We start from the raw sequence: 23,319 nt of genomic DNA on the forward strand, positions 1-23,319 counted from the left end.
TCCAATATTTATAAAAAAAAAAATAAAAAAAAATCCAAGACCAAAACATACTCTCACAAATCTTTGAGACCTCATCTCTCAGCGCGATCTTACAAGTGTTCAGTACAAGTGTTGTGTTGGACGGCCTTGAAATGTGATTGAAAAGCAGCTTTTGAATGTGAAAGCAGCCAGGTAGTGTTAAATAAAAGTGACTTAAACTGTTGGAGATCCAGAGAAGTAGAGCTTGAAAAGGTGTGTAAGTCAAGTAAAACTGTGTGTATGTTTGAAATTCAGGAGTTTAAAGTGTGATTTGCAATTGTGAGACAAATTGCAAAGGAATGCTCACAATAAGCTGCAGTACATGTCTTCGTTTTTTTCTTGCTCACCTGACATCATCCACTGGTTTCTAGAGTTTGAATTTTTCATCCTTAGGCCATTGAGATGTTTATTTTCTTTTTCTCAAGTCAGGGATGATTATATTTAGATGAACGGACTGAGTGATAAAATTTCTGAAAACACTGCCATGCATCCATAAGCTGCATGAGTGCAAACTTTCTAGATACTCTGTACCTCACATCAAGTCATAATACACTATATGGACAAAGGTACTGGCCACTCACAGGTCATGAAACACGGCGTGTTTACGATGCACCTCAGCATAATGGCTTAATGGCTCACTTTGGCTGTAGTCAGCGCCTAATGTAAAGAATAAAGTAACATGCCTGACGGGACAAGTAGAACAAGAACTATTCTGTGCTGGGAAATAACTGAGTATCCAGTTCCTTTGAGGTTGAATCCCCACCAGCACCTTTAACTGTTTACGCTGACAGACACATGGCATTGCAGAGGTTCTTATTAACGACACATTTTCTCTTCACAATGACAAACATCATCACGTTGCTATATGGACCACATGGAACGGCTTCTTGTTATCTTTCAGGAGATAATTAGTGCTCGGAACAAAAGAGGGCAAGTAAAATCATGTGTGTCTCCCATGTAACCTTTGTGGAACATCATAAAGGTGCGTTTGCTTACTTGTATCTATTTACAACATAGTTGACTAAACATTGTTACCTCACTGAAGCTTTACTTATTTTCTTCAAAAAACTACTCTCGCAGCGCTGCCAAACTGGCTGATATTGTATCTCGCATCACACCAGAATTCCCTACATTTTCAGCTTGAGCGTGTCCGATCAGATTACCTCTGCACTATACACCACTGTGCACTTACGGCAACTAATTGTGGAGCTCCTTTCCCCACTTGCACGCAGGAGTCAGAGACCAAACTACATCCAACAATGTAAAATGAGAGGTAACAGTGAGGGAGGGGGCTTTATAATACTGCATTGTACATCAAAATGTTGAAATTTGTGCTTTATCAAATGATCTGATCACGATAAAGCAATCGGAGCTTTGATTAAAAAGTTTTTGGTAAATAGTAGGGTAAAGATTTTTTAAAGATTTTTTTTTTTTGCTTCGTTTTAAAATCGTTTGCTTGTCTCTTTGATTCGTTGTGACCGGTTGCCTTATTCCCTTACCTTTACAACCACCCACCCGGCATTTTTCTGTCCCCCCACCCCTCCACCCCGCCACACATCCTGGAAATCATAAAAAGCCTAGAATAAAGCCGACTGTGTTCGAAAGTGTCTAAAGCCCGTGAATGTGCTTATCACACCGCAATCAAACCTGTTGGCTGGTTGAGGTCCGATCAGTGTCATGCACGTCTGTAAGCAGCAAAGGTTACCTGCAAACAGCATGCTAATTATGCAAACACGGCGGCTATACGATGGGATTTGAACAGGCTCTTTGTACTTCCCCTCTTGGGGGGGGGGCTGGTCAGAGGTAACAGAAGAGTAGAAAAGACAGGCGTTACCGGTGAGGGAGAAACACTCACTATGACCTGTGTCAGCAGATCTCTTCCAGTTCTTCCAGTCAGGGAGCGCTGTTGGATCTCCTCGCTTCCACTCTGCACTACCAGGTCAGTACAGACAGCTACAGAGGGTAGATGGATAGGTGAGAGTCCAAGGTGTGCTTGTGTAAGTGTTTGTGAACATCTTTTAATTCAGTCTTGCTTTTCCTTTAAATAGACACTGATCAAAGTAGGAGATGCATGTTTCTTTAAAAAAATGAATATGTGTGTTTTTAATGCTCCGTATTACTAATGAAGCACAACCACTGACTGAACTGGTGATGTGGTTTGCTTGAGTAATGTTTTGCTTGACGCTCTTGCCGTGATAAGGCCGAGCCAGGCCCTGTGGGCACACTGGCTCTATAGCTGGTGCGGAACACTAAATTGTTTTATCATCCCTAATCAAATAGTGCTAGCTGCAAAACATATCCACAAACACTTATTTATACATTGGTTCGCACTTGTCTTAACATGACTGCACAGCAGGTTGGAAACTTATAGTGTGAGTTCGGTCATGGGACACCGCTGACAATTGAACAACAAGTGAGAAAATTTCCTGAATGCGATTGTTTTTCAGAGATGAAACTGGCTACGGAAACTCGTGCAGATCAGGGTCTGAGTTATTTTACCTTTTTCTTTGTTTGTTGCATTTTTTTTGTTTTTTTGTTTTTGACCTGATAGATTCTTGTGCCTGAGCCAAGTATAAGTAAGTGATTTTGTGTTTTTGTTTTTTGCATTTGGCAGAAGGAACCTTCTGCCATTACAGCTGTCAGTCTCACTACCGACAAAGAGAATGTCTTTATTTGTTTATCACCAAGTAGGCTGCTTTAGATGTCTAACATTTTATCCTGCTGCTCGCTACTGCTGAGAATGGCTCCTGGCACTCTCTCTTACGTCTATTGTGCATTCTGTGCTATTCTGCCTCAGGCAGCAGTTAGAAAGCGACAAGGACGATATAAACCCAGCAGCCTGCTCTTGTTGGGAGGGGTAAGGTGAAAAGAAAAACAAGCGGTGAGAAAAGAATAAAGAAACAAAGGAAGAAAAGAAAAGAAAGGGAGAACAACAGAAGGGATTTGCATTGCCAAGCCTCCTGGGGGGAAATGTTGGGTTTTACATGTTACAACTTGTTGGGTAACTGAAGGTTTTGTGTGAAGTGATTCTTGTGTCATGGGAAGTATAACGTTTCAGTGTTTTGAGTGCTCAAAGGAAAGGAGGCCATTTTTGTCAGAGGACAGAGGTATGCTCTCTCCCTGTCATTCTCCAGCCCCTCCCTGTCTGTTGTGGCGGGAGCGCTCAGCTCGCAGCGGGTAGTCCTGGAACAGCGCAGCCATGACTGTGGTTGGATAGCGAGGCCACTGTGGTCTGCTTTCAGAGGATCAACTCCCCGAATCCTTCCTGTCAGAGACTAATTACGTGTTTTGTCGAATGTGATTGTATTTTAATGACGCTAGAGCTAGGAATTATTAGTTAATAACAAAGCTAGCCAGAGCTAGTGGTAGTTATCAGCTAACGCTAGGTCTGGCTAGCTTTATTCTAGTTTGTTTAGCTAGGTGGAATCATACGTCTCTTTAATTTTGGCTAGCAAAAATTGCAGTTGCTTGTTTTCTAAGCAGTTAGGTTAAGTTAATAACTTGCAGATATAGAAATAGAATACTTTCTTTAATATAATTATTTAATATTTTTGTCCACAAAGAAGAGCTATCAACATGTAAAATTGCTTAGCTAGCATGTTACCAAGAGATGCAACTTGCCACAAGGCAAAGTATGCAACTTCTCGGGTCTCCAGTCAATTTATGGTTCAGCAAGAGGAGCTTGCTCATAGTGTGTAGATAGTTAAGGATGGTCGGTCTGGCCGTCAGTGAACAAAGTATGTCGTTCAGCCAGTCCGTGGGCTATTCTTGCTTGTGTCACTGTTGGTCTGTCAAACTGCTGAAGCGAAAAGTGACGTTCTAACATACAAAGAGCTGAAGTGGAACAAAGAATTAAACTATGCAAAGTGTCCACTGCAGCCACTGTCTGTGCTTTTCATGCTGTACTTTTGACCTTTAACGTTTTTTCACGCTTCTTCCTTGTCAACCAATCAGCATTTGGCAGACGCTTAAATCACGTTCGGAGCACTGCATGGGGGGACCCTGAGGGCCAAGAACCCTAGAACTCTAGAAGTACAGCAGTGGCATTGTGCAGTGTTCCTCTTTTTTAATGATCTGCCAGGCCTTTACTGCAGCAGCTTTCAGTTGCTGTTTGTTTGTGGGCCTAACCCTAAAGTTTAGTCATCAACAAGTGCATGCTCATTTGGGTTAAGACCAGGTGACTGACTTGGCCATTCAAGAATATTTGACTTCTTTGGTTTAATAAACTCCTGGGTTTCTTTGGCTGTATGTTCTGGGTCATTGTCCATTTTTATTATGAAACACTGCCCAATCAGTCAGACACAGTATGTCTCTGAACTCCTCAGAATTTGTTCGGCTGCTTCTGTCCTGTGCTACATCATCAATAAACACTAGTGTCCTGGTGCTACTGGCAGCCATGCACACCCAAGCCATTGGGCTTTGGACCATGAGCTGTTCCACGCCTTCTCCATATTTTTTTCTTGGCATCATTCTGGTAGAGGTTAACCTTGGTTCCATCTATCCAAAGGATGTTTTTCCAGAATTGTGTTTTGTGGTGCTGACTTCATCGGTGCTTTCTGTCTTTCTTAGAATGTAACAAACGCTGTATCAATGCTGTATCAATTTCTCAGAAGGGTTTTTTTCTGTTTTCTCAGCTTAAGGGTCGATCGTGGCTCAAGAGTTGGGAGTTGGGAGTTCGCCTTGTAATCGGAAGGTTGCCGCTTCGAGCCCCAGCTTGGACAGTCTCGGTCGTTGTGTCCTTGGGCAAGACACTTCACCCGTTGCCTACTGGTGGTGGTCAGAGGGCCCGGTGGCGCCAGTGTCCGGCAGCCTCGCCTCTGTCAGTGCGCCCCAGGGTGGCTGTGGCTACAATGTAGCTTGCCATCACCAGTGTGTGATGGGTGGATGACTGGATATGTAAAGCGCTTTGGGGTCCTTAGGGACTAGTAAAGAGCTATATAAATACAGGCCATTTACCATTTTACCATAAGGGTGGCTTGTTTCACCTGTATGCAGAGGTCCTTTGACCGCATGTTGTCTGTTCACAGCAAAATCTTCTAACTCAAGCACCACACCTCAAATCAACTCCAGGCCTTTTACTGCTTAATTGATAATGACATAACAAAGGAATTGCCCATACCTGCCTATAAAAAAAAAAGGGTGGCACATGTTAAGGAGCTGAAACTCCTAAAACCTTCTTCCCATTTGAATGTGGGTACCCTCAAATGAAAGCTGAAAGTCTATACATCATCATGTCCATGTCTATTATATAACTATAATTGGAATATTTTTCAGTAAACGTGAAAAAAACAACTCTTGGCTGCTCTGAGGTCTGTTTCATTGTGATTTCTTAGCAGCATGTGGTGAGCGCCTATAAAAGCTGAATAACACCGTAGGTGGTTGAAAAACAGGCCTCAATCAGATAACCTTAGAAGAAGCCAGTGCTTTTCAAGTCATGCAACACACCGCATATATACATGTATGCACAAGGTCAGGTTCCACGTAGGTGCAGTCAGTACAGATAGGCTAAGTGTGTGTTTAACTAGAGAGAGATGTGAAGGCAAGCGATAACCTGATAACCTTGACTGGTTTGCATTGTTCACCCTAAGGCACAAATTGTATTGTTTTTGAAGTACCTTTGTGCTTGTAAAAATGCTTGCACCTGGACGCACATTCCTCGCTGACAACAACAGTGCGGCCTTCTGAGATTCTGTGCATACCTCTGCACTTGGTGACACACACACACAGAGTATGTGCAGAGGCGTGTGAAAGCCACCTGTGGCAGCTCTGCGGTCCAGCCCCTGTGGAACGTGAAGGGAAGACCCAGGAATAACTTGCTGTGTGGGACTCAGCTCGGTATGTTGCCACTGCCGCCTGCGCACAACCCTCCAACCCCCTCTCTTCCGGCAATCAGCCCCTCGCCACCACATGGACGGTGACTGCTGCGGTTTTCGCTTATAACAGTTTCCCACCTCCATCCCTCCACAATCGTTCCTTCCCAACACCCTACAAAACTACACACCACAGCTAAAAGCAGACGTCAAACAGGATTAGGCTGATGAACAGTGTTGTGGGTTTGAAGCTGATGGTAACTTTTCCCAAATATGACAGATAACAAATGCAATCAGGCAGTAAAATTTGAAGCAAAATCACAGTTGTTGTTTTTTTAATATGAAAGATATACAAATGAGTGTGATATCATCTTTAAACCAAGAGTAATCAAACAGGTGGCATCAAATGAGTTCAATTGCTGGTGATCCCCCTGCTTGCAGGTGTGTTTATTGTGCTTTTTAGTTACCGTCAGCTGTGTAAATTAGATTTTCTTTTATCGCTTTGTGATTTGAAAACACAACGAGTCATAAATGCACACACATTCACACAGGTTTAGAGCCTAGCCAGGCAGGTGGGTTTGTGTTAAAATGCACCAACAACATTACTGTGTGTTTCCTAGAGTGCTGGAAATGTGTTTTTCATGTTGCTTGGCGTTGGCAGAGGGGCCGGTCAGGAGCTTCGGGAGTGTTCCCAGAGGGCCGCGTAACTGTTGAGCTGGTGTTCTCATAAACAAAATATGTTCATTAAACTCATCAGGTAAGTAAGGGACGTGTCTCACTTTACAGGGTTGACACTGCAGCCTTTGTAGAATTGCAAAGGGAAATCGCCCTCTTCAAGTTGGTCCAAGTTGTCATTATCCTTTCTCAAGAGGTCATAGGAATCCACGTCATCTGCTGAGAAAATTACAAGTGTGGCATTTATTATCGACGAACTGAATTTATAGTTCAAGACAAATATCAATCTTTAAAGATTTTTTAATCTAGTTGTCAGGATTTCCTAAAAAAACAAGCTCATAGTAGTGAGTGAAATTCAAGTGTTTAGCTGTTTATTCTGCCAATTTCCTTGAAGATTAAATTAAACATTATTCCAGTAGACAAAGTATCTCAATAGTTTTCTGTGGTTATTCTTGCACCACATAATAACCTTAGATTTGCTTGATGTTGCTTGCTGGACTAGTACCAACTGCAGAGCAACTGCACCCATTGAGTTTTTCACCTGAATTATGCTCCGTTGCAGACATGTACAGCTGACGGCCAATTATTCATTCCTGTTATAGTTCTTTGAAATCTGCCACCTGGAGCGTAGTGTAGTTGGTGCATTGCGATGTAAATTATCTGCAGACAAGTCCTTGTGGTCTCAGGAAACAAACAGACTTCACGGACGTTCCTGCAAATGCTTGCACTCTCTATCCATTACTTGGAGCTAAAATCAGACTGTAAACAACTCTTCTGTGACCACATGGCAGCTGAGTTCGGTGCACAACGTTTCTACCTGTGTTTTGTAGCTTTTAACACACACACAGACACACAAACGCATGCATATACATCACTGAGGTTTGGAGTCTTGGACTCTGGCAGACAGGTGGCTTTGTTTGGAAACACAGTGTGCAAGCTAAGGGGGGGGGCACTAATCATTATTATGCTTTCCGCAGAACGGTGGCGCTTTTTTTTTTTTTTTTTTGCCATGTTCCTGAGTTGGTCGGCACATTCCGCTGGCATTGTTATCCGGCCTGTTTCCTGCGGCCGGCGGCTTTTGTCAGCCTCTCCCCCATTGTCTCGGCTTCCTTTGTTCCCCGGCTCCAACAATGGCTTTTTTTCTGCCTCTTTATATATATGTGCACTTTTTGCCCTTGTGTGTTCTGTTTGTTTTGTTCTGCTGTCTGCTGTGTTTTTCTTTCCTCCTGCTGTAGAGCTGGGAAATAACACACGTATGCACACAACCCTGAGTTGATTTGTTCAAGTTCACTCTGGTTCAAACCTCTCTCACTCAACCTGTCCCCTCTTCAGTTTTCTGCTTTTCTTCCTCACTGAGGCGTTGTCTGTCTCCCTCCCCTATAACCTCTCATTATTCACTGTCACAAACTGAGGGAGACACACACACACACACTTTAACACAACCACCACCTAACTCTCAAAACTGAATTCAGGAGTCACCTTTTTTTCTTAAATTTACCACCTCAAAATTAGGGTTTCCTTTAAGAGGCAGAAATGTCACACATTGATTTAGCTATTTGTAGCAATTATTAAGTTATAAGCAGGATATAAGCAAATTGTATCTAATTATGGAAAACCAATAAGAATCTTTTTTTTCTTTTTCTTTTTTACAAAAGTCCTTCTTAAAATTTTAGATATGCTAAAACTTGCAAGAGTAATAAAAAAGTACATATTTCGATTGCTTAGAGTCAGGGTTTAGGGTTAGGGATATCACTAATGATGACTTAAACCTTGGAGGGATAATGTGAGGTACTACTGATGTGTAAGGCTGTCCTGATACTGTTTTTTGGGCTTGGAAGATGTGCCTGATGAGCATTGGGAGAGACTGGGTGCTGACGGAGGTCAGGCAGAATAGCTGACATTGTAAATGTCACAAAACAAACCAACGAACAAAAATGAATATCCAAAACCCTAAATGGCAACCAAATGGTTTGGCTATCTGAGAGGTAGAATATTTGTGTGCATGCCTGTAAAAGTAACAGCAATCAAAATAATGGGGAAACAGCTAAACCGAATTATTTTTGGAGTAAAAGATCGCATAAGTGTTGGTATCCAGTATAAATGCTCATAGTACTCATTATTTATTATTTACAGCTTACACCTCTTTGCTTTAATCATGCTCTATAGCAGTATTTGATTACAAACTTCTGTTTAAGACCATATTGTTTATTTTCCCTATGACCGTTCATAAAGCTTCATAGTTGTAAGAGTCTCTAGCCCAGTTGCCGACACACCTCTAAGGATTCCTTTTTCGTCCTTAGCTTTAGTCTAAATAAAATATCTGAACAGCAAGGGATGAAATTTTCCACCAACAAATTTTCTATTATTTTTTCTTCTTTGCTGTCAATATGTTTACTCCCAAATCTAGAACTGGGAGATGATTACCCAGTGCCCAAACCTCACCACACCCAAATGACAGCTAGTATTGTGTATTTTTTTTTGTCTTTCAACAGAATGGTTGAGCCCAGCCCTCCAGCACTTCACATTCACTCCAGTGGGGATGTCAACATGGCAGGCGTTGGTGTCAAAGTAGAACGTGAAGACTCTGGGGGAGGGGCTGCAATGGATACCAGCGGCGAACTTCGTAAAACGTCTCCTTCGCGTGATTGGTCAGGAACTCAGCCCCTCGAGGCTCGCCAGTTGACCCCACCACTGTCTCGCTCCCCTTCAGTAAGGATTACGAAAGGCATGACAGGGAATTTTAGGAAGTCAACAATGTGTCATAGATTGGTATATCAAAATATAAAGTATATTTGCATGTTCTTGGTGAGATTTTAATTGAGGTTCTCTTTTCTGTCCTGACAGGAGGGATCTCCAGGGAAGGACCTGCCTCACAGACAGAGCCCCATGGGACTGAAGGAACCTAGGATGCATGATCGATCAGAGGGACAATCCAACTTGAAAGAAGGTCTGTCAAAAGCAAACGCCATTTCAAAACTTTATTTACAACCACAGAGGTGCAAACCGAGAGTCAGTTCTGTCTGCCATGGTGTTGATGTTCATTAGCCTATTGAATGAATACATATTAATAATATGTAATTATAGGATTCATTGCTAGTTTTATTATTTCTTGATTGTTTGATTGCGTGCTGTTTTTAACTCAAGAGAAAGTTTTATTTGTATCATACTCTTATTTATAATTTACTTGGTGACTGACTGTACCATTATGGGTTGATGTCTTGTGCTGGTTTTATCTGTAGACCCCCAGTAGAGTTGTTGTTGCTGTAGCAACAGCTCACAGGGATCGGAATAAAGAACAAAGTCAACCTCCCAAGAAGGAAAGAAACTGTCCTGCTATTAGGAGCAATTTGGGGTTGAATGTCGAGTATTTACCAGGAGCATTTCATTTAACAGGGTGGCCCTAATGGTAGTCATTGAAACTTGCTAAGTCAATTTAGCAAAGTACTTTATACATACATTAATTTTACTTACAAATGTTCTGCAAAGAATATTTTCCCAGTTTTATAAGAGACAGCACAAATACTCGCAGACAGCCAGATACCGACAATTAGATGATATCATTGTCACGCATGCCTACAAGCATGAGGCCTGAAGGTATAAGCTTAGCAAAACAAGCTTTAGTCACTGACATGTAAAGTATGTCATTTTTGACTCGTGTTTTATGCAAATATTGAATGTGTGTTTTGCTTGTATAATGCCAGTTTACAGCAACAGTCGTACGGTTAGTAGCCAAACCAGGATTAGACAACTGTGGGAAGGAAGAACTCAATTTTAACAGGAAGAAACTTATAATATATTATTATTAATTATTATTATTAATATAAAACCAGGCTCAGGAAGGCATAAATACTTAAGTTCATTAAAATTGTCAGTTGTGTATCTTGAGAGTAACGTTTTAGATCCAAGCTGTTTGGATGTTAGCATGTAGTCGGATTGGCACTTAACAGTTTTGCCTCAGTATTTACTGGATTTCAGACAGTATCAATTCAGCCCTCAGCCTTTCTCTTTTCTGCACCTCAGTGTTATTACCTTCTGTGGGAGTCTTTCTCTCTTACTCGCACACACGTCCATATAATTTTCCCATCTCAGACTTTGATGACTCCATATCTTACGTGTTTGAGAGCGCTACATTCTGCTGCTATTCAGCATTAAACAATGCAGTCTGCTTAAAATCGATGTGTGGAAGTGATGGTTTGTCTCACAAAGCGGGGGTGTTGTTTGGATTCCTGAACGAGTTCAGGGGCATTTTTTTTTTTTGTATATGTGATTGTGTTCAATTTCTTTGGTAGGGAGTGAAGGGCTTCTCTCTGAGCCGCGTGCAAGACTCTCGTTGCCCTCTAGTCTTTAACCAGCCTGCACTCCTTGCCTTAAATCTTTCTCAAATTTGCTCCAGTCACTGACCTTGAATTGTTCTCTGTCCAAATATTGATCCACTCAAACACTCAGAACTTCTCCCTGATGCACAAACAACCTCTGCCCTTCGACACCTCAAACGTCTTCTTCAATCAATGCCATTAGAAAAGCAGAAGAGAGGCTCAGAAAGTAGTTTAGTGTTAGATGTATTTTATTTGACAGAATATATTTTTCACGCCATCTACTGCTGCCCACTGCGGTCCCGCTGAGTACCATTTGTGTTCTCTTAACAGTGATGCCTACCATTGAGAAGCTGCTGAATGCTGACTGGAAGGACAAACTCCTGGATAAAAGCACAGTGGGGTCAGGACAGCTGAAAGGTTAGTTTCAAACACTACAAATGTTGTACATATACAATTAGACCGTATGAATTGCAGCTTTTCTATTCTATTTCTCATTTGTTTTATCAATTTAAAAGCATCATATATAACAGCTTGGTGCATACAGCAGCATGTGGCAAACCATTGGTTTGACATTTAGATGGAAGATATGTAGATATTTCTTCTTCTACCTCTTTTTAAAGGTAAAGCATAACCAGTGTGTGTGTGAAGGCTTAATTAACCCTAAATTTTCACCCATGCGAAAGTGAATAGAATAGAATACAATAGAATAATCCTTTAATTGTCCCACAAGGGGAAATTTTTCTTACATATTTACATTAAGGACAAAGTGTAGTGATGGCGTTACAAAACTCGTGTGTGTGTTCTGGGGTTAACAATGTAATATTTATCATATGTACAGTGATAACACATACACACACCAGTGAAATCCAGTGCTGGCTGTCACTGCGCCCGTCTCACTGATATAACCACACTCACAGCACATGTGTGCTGCTGTTATCTCAATCATTTCACTGAATTATTTGATCCCTTTTTTTAGTATTTGTTTGCACATGAATGTAATGATTATCATAAACCCACATTTGCTACACCATGTTTACCACTTGGTAGAACTGAGCAGAGAGATAGCAGACTCTAGCTGCTTGGCAGCCCCGGGTCTTCTTTTCAGCATTTTTTGTTTCACCTGGAGGCATTAGTTGTGCCTCTCCAGATGTGCAAACTGATAAATTCACCTCTGTGCCATCAGGGATGCAAACTTTTCAACTGCTTGCTCATAACAAGCTGGATGGTCCTTCTCATTTTTAGACCAGAGGAAGTGGCATTTGTGATTTTCAGAATTTCGATTTGTCTGATCTAACAACAGTTTTGCGCTTTGCTTCAGTCCAGCTTCAGAAGGCCCGAAGATAGACGAGCATTCAGAGGTGGCCTCCTGCCTTGTCTCTTGTACACAGAGAATCCTCCAGAATCGCTGAATCGTTTAATGATATTATGTATATTTATAATCTTTCTGACTTTGCATTCAGAAACATTATTCTGAAATCTGTAGCTGCAGTTTTTTTACAGATTTGTTATCCTCTGATGTACTTCTTGGAATCTCTGAGATGCTCCTTGTATAACCAGTCATGTTACTGACCTCCTGCCAGTTAACCTAACTGGAAAGTGCTTCCCCAGCTTTGGTGCTCCCATCCCAACTTTTTTTTGAGATGTGAGATATTTTGAAGTTTTACAGTTTCTCAGCGCAGACATTTAATGTGTCTCTACAGTGAATAAAAGACAAGTTTATGAGATTTACATTTGACACATTTTTGGAATTGGCTTTGTAGTTTTTGCAGCGATGAAAGATTCATTTTCATAGTGAGGACGCGTCTGTCCTGCAAACATTATCTACAGTTTCTGATCTAAGCAGTTTGGTATAACAGCTTGTTTCTGCAAAATGGGGAAAAAGATGCTTATCAGTTTCAACCCTTTCAACATCCTTTTCTAGCAGTTATGAGATTACAAGATAGCAATTGATTTTGAAATATAGGAAACATAAAGCAACATGTTACGAAGAAGCTTCAGGTTTTTTTCTTTGAGATTTAGGTTTTTCTGAATGTGTGAAACTTGACCCACGGAGGGTGTGAGGAGATAAAAGACAAGATATTACACTTGAAAATGATCCTGTGAAAGTTAGAAAGGTTTTTGTGAGATTGAGAAGTTTGTTATTATAAAAAGATGTTTTTAAAAGAGGGAAAGTTTAACATTAAAAACTTTGCTGAAAATATTGTTTTGTGGAGGAAAAAATAACCTTTTTAGGTAATTACAAGAAATTTTTCTCAGTCTCATAAAAATGACAAAAGTTTTGTATTTTGTGAAATTTAATTTAATAAAAGCAAAAATATCTTTTTGTAAAACTGAAAAATATTATTCACCATAAAAATATGATTTTTCTTTTATAAAGAGAAGAAAAGCTTCATGTTTTGAGAAATTTTGTGGGAAAAATGGGAAAACATGAGAGGTTATATAACAAAACTGTAAGAACAAGAAGAGAATAGTATTTTTTTATCCCTCCGGTATAATAATGGTGATAGTTGGAGACATTACTAAAGCAAAAACGGAATAAAAAGGAATAAAAAAAAACGGCCTTATCCTGCATAAAAACACAAAGCCTCCCACTCCTCCCACCAGGTACCCCCGAATCTCTGGCAGAGAAGGAGCTCCAGCTGTTGATGATGATCAACCAGCTGAGTGGTCTGAGGGAGCAGCTCCTGGGAGCCCACTCTGAGCAGAGAAACATGGCCGCCCTGTTGCTGGAGAAACAGCAGCAGCAGATGGAGCTGGCTCGGCAACAGCAAGAACAGGTATCTCTACCAGATCTTTGCATCACTCACCCAGTTCAACAGAACATGCAAACATGTGGACATCTCAAAACAAATTTCTGTCTCTCTGCTGTGTATTATCTTGATAAAGAATATAAAGGGCCTTTCTGACCAAACAGACGAAAAGCCCCTGTGTGCACTGGTGCTTGTGTTCTTGCTCCATACAAACACTAGGCAAATTAGATGGCCGAAATTGAAAAAAGATCTTTGTCTAATGTGCCTTTTTTCACACAAGTCCACAGAAGGAGAGCACCGCACGCACTCGCCAGCTTTTTTCTGGGAATAAATGAACCGCCGCATGCGTGCGTCATGGCTGATCGTTAGAATTTATACAGGCTAGCGCTCACTTGTTGTGTGTCTCGTTTTATGTGTCTCAGATCGCCAAGCAGCAGCAGCAGCTCATCCAGCAGCAGCACAAGATCAACCTGCTTCAGCAGCAGATCCAGGTCAGCTCCTCTCACGACCTTTCGCACATCTTCCTGAATCACTTCAAGGAGCAGAGTGGGAGATTAATAAATGAATGTGTGAGACGGATGGGGCTTGTCTGTAACGTGCACGTGTCCTGCTCTGTCCCAGCAGGTGAACATGCCCTACGTGATGATTCCAGCTTTCCACCCCACCACCCAACCCCTCCAGGTCAACTCTGACCCCCAGATGACCTTGCCACTGCAACCGATCCCCTGCAAGCCGAGTGAGTAATCAAGTGGAAAGGTTTCAGTTTTATTATTATTTATTTTTTCATATGCAGGCTGACAGCAGTGCAGCATTAAAAGAAAGCTCGGAGCTGCTTTGTTGGGGCAGAGTTGTTGACTCAGGCTGTGGGATCTAGGAACACCGCTCTGTATCCGTAATTTTAAGGAATATCAGGCAAACACTGCAGACATTTCTAGCAATGGCAGGCAGGCTTTTGACACACTGGAAAGTTATGACGGCAACAACAAGGTAATATTCTTTCTAACATTATGTAATCTTTAATCCATCACTCATATTTAAACATGTTTGCAACCATATAAAGTAACTTTCAGAGAAGTGTCCTTTAACAAGCTCTGGGCTGACCTGTGTGAAGGGCATTCTGCCTCCACAGAGTAATGCATTACTTTATTCCTTGGGTTAAAAAAAGTAATGAATCATGTGTAATACGTTACTTTTACTGAGTAATAAACACAACACTGACACTGATGGTCCATTTTAGTCAGAGAAACTACCAGCAAATCAAAGTATTTCTGGAGGGCTCAATAAGGTCATGCTGTATACTACATTCTTCTTCAAATGTTGCTGTGACCTGCTAATAATCCTCCAAGGATTCCCTTGATTTAGTGAACACTGTGTTTTGTCAATTCATTCAAAGCCTTTTCTTATGCACCCTGTTGTGTGGGAAGAATGAACACTCTACTTACCAATGACTGCAAGCTTTGAAGGCCAGAAACTTTGTGCTGAAAAGATATCTCCATCAGTACAGCTCCATAAGTTGCCATCCCTGAGTGTTTTAAAGAAAAGCTTAAGTATGTTTATGTACTTCAACTCAGGGGCTATTTTATAGGAACTAGAAAGGCATCCGTGAGACTCCAGTGCAACAGTGCTTGAATGTACCTTTCAAACACGTATGCTTGTACAGTTAGCAGGCTATTGAGGCCACGGCTTCGAACGCCACAGCTTTGTAGAAGCTTGCTTTCACCAGCCTTAAAAGCTGTGCTTGTGGATCTTTTCAAACTTAAAGACACAAGGCCAGTCTTTAAAACAGTGTAGGTGGAATTTAAGGATAGCCATTATATCGAGAAGCGCACGTGTGCGTGAGCGGCTCTGAATGTTTTGACACATGAATGTAAAATGTGTCGGAGTGCTGGGCTGTGTAGAAGAGGTCAGCAGTAACCAGAGCGTTTTTAAAAACAATATGCATGGAGTGAAACTTTGAGCCCTTTGCTTTCATTTTGCTCAGATCTTTTATTTGTTTGGACATTTGCATGTAACCTCACGTATCAACTGGACATTGTATTTTGGGGACATTCCCTGCAACTCCCACTTGGCCATGCGCAAATTATGTTAATTCTCAAACTGTAACAAAACATCTACTGTCTCAGAATGACTGTATCACTTACTCACGTTATTATCCAACCTTAGCTGAATAAATGCTATATCACAAATTTATCTTGGCAATAGTTTGAGATTTGCCATTGGAGAGGTGATATTGCCTTATCCTCTGCACTCGATTTTCTGTATAAACAAACTGCCTTCGTATTATGGTGGATTCATGGCTAATGATGCTGGAAGTGAACATTTAAATGCTAAAATGAATGTAAGGCTGTAGGACAGGGATGTCTAACAAAGACAAAGAAACCACTTTAATTACTTTGGTGTGGCGTGTATGGCAGTGTTGGGATGGGGTGGGTTTTTTCAATAGGAAAAGCTGTAAAACTTGTGAAAATACAGTTAAAAGCCCAGAGTCTATGTCTTCCTTCACACTTTCAAAAGCCGTCCACTGGGCCAGATTAGAGTCTTTGCATTTCAGCCTAGATAGTCCTCAGTGAGTGCAAGTTAATGGAGGTGAAGAGCTGAAATAAACACTTGCGCTACATAAAAAGGCCACATAACATTTTAGTTTTTACAAGTACGCTATCGATCATGTGTCTGAGCTTAACAAAATTAGGCTAATGTCCTTTTTTCTTAAGCTCCGAGTATACTCTCCACGTCTGCTGTGGTCCGCTTGGGTCTGATGGGTCCACGTGACATAAATTTGGTCACCAAGGGCGAGGGTCCGTGCATATGTTTTGATGACTGCGTGGATTTTACCACTAAGCCTTTACAGTGCACTACACCAGCTGAGCATGAGTCCCAGCCATGGAAGGCTGCTTGGCTGTTGTGGCTCCAGCTGTCAGTGTCTGCAACAGGCTTTACAGTGAAGCTAATTTTACCCATAAAATGCTAGCATGTTGCTTGGTCCGTTAGGATGGTAACTAAACAATTTTTTTATCAGGCTAATGATAATAGTAATGCTAATAGTTTTACTTTTAAACTTGGTTCTGTCTAAAACTGCTGTTCGTTCTTAACCCTTAAATCGATGCATTAAGAATGGTCATTTATTTATTTTTAATTTTTACCTTTCACAGCTATGGACTACTCCATGCAGCTACTGTCAAACACTCACCCCACCCCCGTGAAGAGAAGCAGTGGTTCCCTCCGACAGGTACAGTATCACTTTATTGTGCATACCTTGTCCAACTCACTTCTTTATATGAGCACATTACTGAGAAGTCAGGGAATTATGGCTCTGTTTGCTTGCTGTATGGTGTGCGTACCTTCTGCATGTGTGTGGTTTTAGGAAGCTTAAAGAAAGTGAAGTCTTCTGGAGCGAACAAATAATATCCTTTTCTGGTATTTGGGAGGCTGAAAAGCTTTAGGAATACACCACACCCTCTGTTGAAGGTTTAATGTGTGTGGCCATAGGTGTGTGTTTTCTCGACGTGCGTGTGTGCTTGTGTGTGTGTGTGTGTGAATGTAGTGCGACTCGTGTTTGCACGGCAGGTTCTCAAGCAGGGATAGATCAACATAGCTTAAATAAACAAAAGGGAAGAGAGGAGGAGGATAACTTGAAGACAAAAGACTAAAAAAAATACTACAAAGGTGTGACAGATCTGCTCCGACATGCCAAATGTGCCGTGCATAGCTGGAATACACGCACACCCTTGGCCTTTGCGGTTTCACCTGAATATGTCGAAGTAGCCCCACCCCTGCTCATCTGCTCTTGCTGTGTTTTTAGGAAGCAAGTCAGCCCTTGAACCTGACCTCCAAGCCCAAGGGTCTGGAGCTGGGGAAGACACCCAGTCCACAGAGCCTGGAGCTGGGATCACTGGCGCTGCAGGGGGCATACAGACCCAGAGATCTCCAGAGAGAGATCTCCCACAGTCCACCACGATCTGCGCTCAGTGAGTTGCACACAGTCACACTGCTTTGCATGGTAAAGCATTAAAGCATTTGACGTTAACCTGCAGCACATCATAATTCCTGTAGATCTATTCACTGTTGATTTAAGGAGACTGAGCACAACGAACATAACTTTTTTGACTTTAGTGCGACAAACTAAGCATTAATAAAGGACGCTCAGATACTCATAAACAGTTATTCTCTATTTTGTATAAAATACAGTAAATACTGAGCAAGTGGCTGAAATGAATTAAAACTTTGTGCAGTCGTCTTTTTCCACAAGAGGATGATTGCATTCTTCAACTGTCATTTCCAGCAGCAGGATATGAAACTAATCATCATCTGTAGGTGACTGTTCATAAGATCCGTGATGTGTTTCTAGAGGAGGTCTTCTGATGAGAACTGACACTTTACCTTCCTCTGTCTCATTTTCTTTTCCTTCATCATCATAATTATCTTGGTCCTCATTTTGTGCTCTCCTCTTCGTGCTTTGTTTTTGTCTGCAGGTTTCCTGGGAGACGGCGACGTGGTCACCCAGGCTATCCACGATGCCCAGCAGCTCCTGAGGAGCCACGGCAGTGCGGGGCGGGAGAGGGACCGGGAGAGAGAAGTTGGTGGAAAGCCGGTGAGCTAATGTTTAAACTCCAGTTAGAGCGGTGTGTTCGAGCCACTTTAAGACACGGACTTCGTTCTGGAAATTGCCATTGTACATACTGTGCCATTTTTAGGTTAGGTTTCACTGTAGGCTATCTCTAGTAACACTGTGGCATATAGCCTACAAATGCACAAAACACACACAAAGAAACTTAATACGTGTTTTGTGTCATAGCATTATCTCAGTCTCTTACCTGAGAATTCTTCACATCACTTTACAGTGTTTCCCACACATAGACTTTACTTAGGGCCCACCCAGGTATCCTGAAGGCCACCCAAGTATATTTTGCAATTTGTTTTCATTTTTTCGTCTGTCCGAGACCACATGAATTTGTACTGGGCAGTCAACTCAATATTATTTTTTAAATGTGTCTCTGCTAGCTAGCTACAAAAGTGCTTCCATCCCAGTGTTTTCCTATGGATGGGTTGCCTTTGTGAAGTCTAGATCAGCGGTCTCCAACCCCCGGGCCACGGACCGGTCCGTGAGTCGTTTGGTACCGGGCCGCGAGTTAAGGCTCGGGTGTGAAATTTATGGTTTTCAGGGTTTTTATTGTTTTTAAAAAAAGAAAAAAAGTTTATATCGTTAACTCCCTGGGTTTTTCCCCGTGTGTTATGAATAAATCTTTTTTTTTGTACTGGTACTGGTTTTATTTTGTTGTATTTATTCGCAATACCTTAAAGGCCGGTGCGTGAAAATATTGTAGGACATAAACCGGTCCGTGGCGCAAAAAAGGTTGGGGACCGCTGGTCTAGATCATAGACCTGCCCCCGTTCTGGCCACACGGGGGCAGTAAAAACATGTCGCAGATTAATGTTGCTTTGGTGATATCCTTCCACATATTCCTTTGTCATAGTGTGTTGTTTTTTTCCAGTGTTGCCACAGAACCATAGTCATAGTCATAGAAATCTAAATATTAGCTATCTTTTAGTTCTGTATGTCTCCACCAACTTCTGTCAATAATAAATAATTAATGAACTTGTAATTTACAAAATAAACATCTAATAAATAAAACTAGGGACTGAAATCACAAATTCTGAAGGATAATTTTTCCTAACGCTTCTGACTGGCTTATAAGTGTGGATTAAAAATACATATATATATATATATATATATATATCCAATATACGCTAACCTTTCAGCAACATTCGCATTCAGAAGTTTTTTAAGAACGCAGACCACCTGCCTAAGGCCTGAGTCGAGGCAGGCTGGCGATCACCTCATAACCACTGGTTGCTGGAAGTTGCCAGGAGGTTGCCAATCGGTCTTTAGACCTGTGTGTCCCTCTCTTTGTTTGTTACAAGTAGCTGATATATTTATCCAGTTCCACAACCCGATGTCCATCTTTTATTTAAAATCTATGAAATTAAACCAGCACACCTTCATAATGTTGTACAGAACTGACTGTGTTTGTGTGCTTAATCACACCACTCAGTTTACATTAGCTGTATTAAAATAAATATATGGACTCCTGATGTAAACGGTGTATTGCTCTTTCTCTGGTCGACATTTAGAGGTTGGTTTAGGGTTACATGGTGCTGCGCTCCTCCTGAGTATCCAATAGATCCGCACCCACATGCAGAAGCACATTATTACAGCTTAAGTCAGCTGAGTAAACTGTAAACTGCTATTTGTAAGTGCTACTAGACTATCTCAAAATTGCATATTTTGTTCGAGAACCTGCTGTTTATTTTGTTTTGCTTCTTGTGAAAATGGTCTTCTATTGGGTTCTTACGTTTTTGTTCTTTAAGGTGGCTAAAGCTTTGGTCTCTGCTCCGTCCTAAGCAACAGCTGTTGCAGCCTTACAATACCACAAAGGCCTTAGTGTGGCATTGACTGAGCCACCTGCCCTGTCTCTTTGTCCACAGTAATACTGTAATCTGTGGCTCTCCTCCTTCTCCTCCTCCTCCTCTCCTCCATTATCCTGCTCCATCTCGCCTTGGCGGCTGTGTTAACACCAATACTGTTGACTGACCTATTTTGGTATTGCGCTTCACACCGCTGCATGTGGATGAATAGCGTTTTACAGCGCGGGGAATGGTCGACAGATAATACGCTGATGGTGTGGTAGTTTTGCAAATTCAGAGTTGCCACATTCCCGTCCCTGCCTTGTCTTCTTTACCTTTCCTCCCTCCAACAATAAATACCATTCTTCCTCCTCCATAGTGTTGTCATTTCCTGTCTTTGCATTTACAGCTCTGCATTTAAGCAGCAGCTGATATGGTGAGCGTGCCATGTCTTTACCTTAAATAGCACTCCAGTGTAACACGTGCGCCATGAACACTCCTCTTCGACATTAGGTCACCTTTTTTTTTTTTTTTTTTTTTTACTGCAGTGCAAATTTAAATCGTCTCTTTGTGCTGGTGTGTGAATATTTGTGTGACTTTAGACCATTTCTGAGTTCATATGTCTTTGTTTTTTTTTTTTGTTCTTTTAATGTCTGCAGGATTTTAAGGTTTCTCCTCGCAATGAGAGGATGTCTCAGAGTGAGAGAGGTGAGAACAGACATGGCCTGCCGTCCACTGAGGACCACCTCAGCAGTGATTCTGAGGGTAGGCATCCTGAAAAAGTCTGTTTAATGCCTATCTGTGTTTTGCCAAGTTGTTGTTGTAATGAGACCAACATTTGTTACGCTGCCCTGATAGCTTATTATATTATTATGGTACCCATCCATTTATCCTTGTCATTATATTCAAATATTTTATTTTAATTGATTGAGTCATATAATTTTATTAAAATTAGCATTTTTTTCTCCATGGAAGTAGCATGCAGTATAACCTGTTTAGATTGACCTAGATTAGATTGGGGTGGCTTTAGCTCGGACGGTAAAATAGGTCATTTGCTAATCAGAAAGTTGGAGTTTTGCTCCAGTCTGCAAGACACTGGACCCTAAGTTGCTTTTTGATGCGTTCATCAGAGTGTGAAAGTGTGTGAATGCTACATAGAAAGTGTTTAAGTTGAAAAAGCATAGAAAAAAGTGCTTGTATAAATGTGTATGAATGTGTGAATGAGGTATGTTGTATAAAGTGGTTTGAGTGCTTAAGTAGAGTAGAAAGGTGTTATAGAAGAACCAGTCCATTTACCATTCAACAGATTGCTAGCAGGCATGAGAAAGCTAGAGAAGCCACAAAGTGAACACTGAAGAAGTTTCTTTGAAGTCAATTCAGGTTTTTTACATGGCACCAAAACACCTCAAGGCACTTTGTGCTTATTTGCAAGGAGTCACCACAAGAGATATTAGATTTGGCAGATTTTTGCACCAATGTAACCCCTGACACAAACTCTAAAAGATTAATGTCTCCTTCTGAACTCTAATCAGGAACCTCCCACATGTTAGGCATATGCCTATATCATTACACTATAGAGCTAATCCACACAGCAAGTGCTAACTTTAATTTTAGCACTAAAAGGTGCTAATTACCTAGTGTGACTTTAACTTGAATTCTGGCTCCCTTTTGTCCAAGCTAATAGTCTGCAATACTGCCCATTAAATTACCTGTGTTATCTCTCCCCTAAGCGCCACTGTCAAAATCTAGCTAGCTAAATGCTCATCTGCATTGCCTAGAAGCAACCAGGCAAGCTCATGTATGCAAGCTAATATTAGCTTACTTCCATATTGGAAAAATACTAATCAAAGGCATTACTGTCACTCAGATGTTGATCTCGGTAAAGCAACCACTTGGCTAAATCAGGAGAGCCTGTTTAATGTTGTTTGTTTCTGGGAAATAGCACGATTAGCAGAAATGTTTTCTTCCAAACATGCTTTATTAATGTGCCATCAGAATATGGCACAGACATTTAAAGATGAAAATACAATATCCAAGACCTTCAGATTTAGCTTCATCAAAGTAATAACCTTATCTTTGTAAAGCTTAGTAACTCCTGCCTTTGGTTTAAACGTCAGGATGGAGAATGTGAATCATATGAAATTGGATGTTTGTGGGTGAAGAGAAACTTTCACCAATTTTAGTGTTGCAAGAAAAAAAGGTTAATATTCAGACATGCACCACTTACAGCAAGAAACAAATAGCTATTCCTCTATATATTTGTAACATATTTACAAGCCAGCCTGTACCCTTATTTACTGTAGGTACCCTGAACGTTTCGGTCCCAGGCGGCTACGCTGAGGCACGGCCGCCTCCCTCTTCAGGCCACATAAAGAGACCCATGAATGCCTTTATGGTGTGGGCCAAGGACGAGCGCAGGAGGATCCTGCAAGCTTTCCCTGACATGCACAACTCCTCCATCAGCAAGATCCTGGGTGAGAGCAGCACTGGTTAGGGGTGGGTTTATGTCTCTATTCTGAGACCCTGCCTGGCACATGTGAGGCAGTAAAGACCCACCTGCTTCTTCACACACACACACACACACACACACACTCTCACACACACACACACACACACACACACACACACACACACGGGCATGAATCCCTTTCCCTCAAACAAACATTTACATTCCTTTGTATTGTAGAGAGTTTGTGTGTCTATCTTTCACACAGACACACATAAAAACCACTAATTTGCTTAAATACATAGTACTGATTACTTGCCTAATACTTATCTTTCAATGCAAAAAACATAGTTTTGACCACAACCCTAAACATGCTGCTTTTTGACCTTGAATTATTTCAAAGTGTTTGCTTTTGAATAACCTTTATGGAAGCATCAGGTAGTTTGTGGCACAGAAACTAATAGGTAATTCTGCCTGTCACCATATACTATGAGTTAGCTTTAACCAGTCAGATTCAATTCAATTCAATTTTATTTATATAGCGCCAAATCACAACAAAAGTCGTCTCAAGGCGCTTTATATCAGTGAATGTGAGAGAGCGTGATCGAGATAGTTAGTTAAAAAACGAAACGGGAAAGAAAACACGAAGAAACGGGGCTTTGCATATCATGAGATTTAGATGTGTGGATCTTTTTGAGGGCAGCATCAGTACAGTCTCCATTCACTACAATTTGATTTATGTTCTCTGTAAAGAGAGACTCTTTACTAACCTCGTATTTTAACAGGAACTTTCAGTGTTAAAAATTAGGGGCATGACTAAGTCAAGTCTGAACACAAACGCATATTTTTAGAAATGAAGTGAAAGAATGGTTAGAAAGGAAAGATGAGATTCTTTGGAACTT

General features: G+C 41.2%; 1 protein-coding gene across 3 annotated transcripts in view; it reads left to right on the forward strand.

Annotated features, from left to right (window-relative positions):
- sox13 (SRY-box transcription factor 13) overlaps positions 1–23,319 on the forward strand; it is a 47,684-nt gene that overhangs the window by 18,576 nt on the left and 5,789 nt on the right. For 2 of the 3 annotated variants that reach the window (XM_005726666.1, XM_005726667.1), the window contains exons 2-12: positions 8,996–9,212; positions 9,348–9,450; positions 11,150–11,236; positions 13,424–13,596; positions 13,992–14,060; positions 14,191–14,305; positions 16,719–16,795; positions 17,369–17,534; positions 18,039–18,157; positions 20,631–20,736; positions 22,275–22,445. In XM_005726666.1, coding sequence (XP_005726723.1) covers positions 8,997–9,212; positions 9,348–9,450; positions 11,150–11,236; positions 13,424–13,596; positions 13,992–14,060; positions 14,191–14,305; positions 16,719–16,795; positions 17,369–17,534; positions 18,039–18,157; positions 20,631–20,736; positions 22,275–22,445 — 1,402 coding nt within the window. In that variant the 5' untranslated portion in view covers position 8,996. Of the gene's footprint in view, positions 1–1,891; positions 1,958–8,995; positions 9,213–9,347; positions 9,451–11,149; positions 11,237–13,423; positions 13,597–13,991; positions 14,061–14,190; positions 14,306–16,718; positions 16,796–17,368; positions 17,535–18,038; positions 18,158–20,630; positions 20,737–22,274; positions 22,446–23,319 lie in introns of those variants that run through there. The other variant, XM_005726668.1, reaches the window with a different exon arrangement.

The sequence above is a fragment of the Pundamilia nyererei genome, unplaced genomic scaffold, assembly GCF_000239375.1.
Source record: "Pundamilia nyererei isolate P.nyererei 1_Seehausen unplaced genomic scaffold, PunNye1.0 scaffold00021, whole genome shotgun sequence".
Classification (NCBI taxonomy): Eukaryota; Metazoa; Chordata; class Actinopteri; order Cichliformes; family Cichlidae; genus Pundamilia; species Pundamilia nyererei.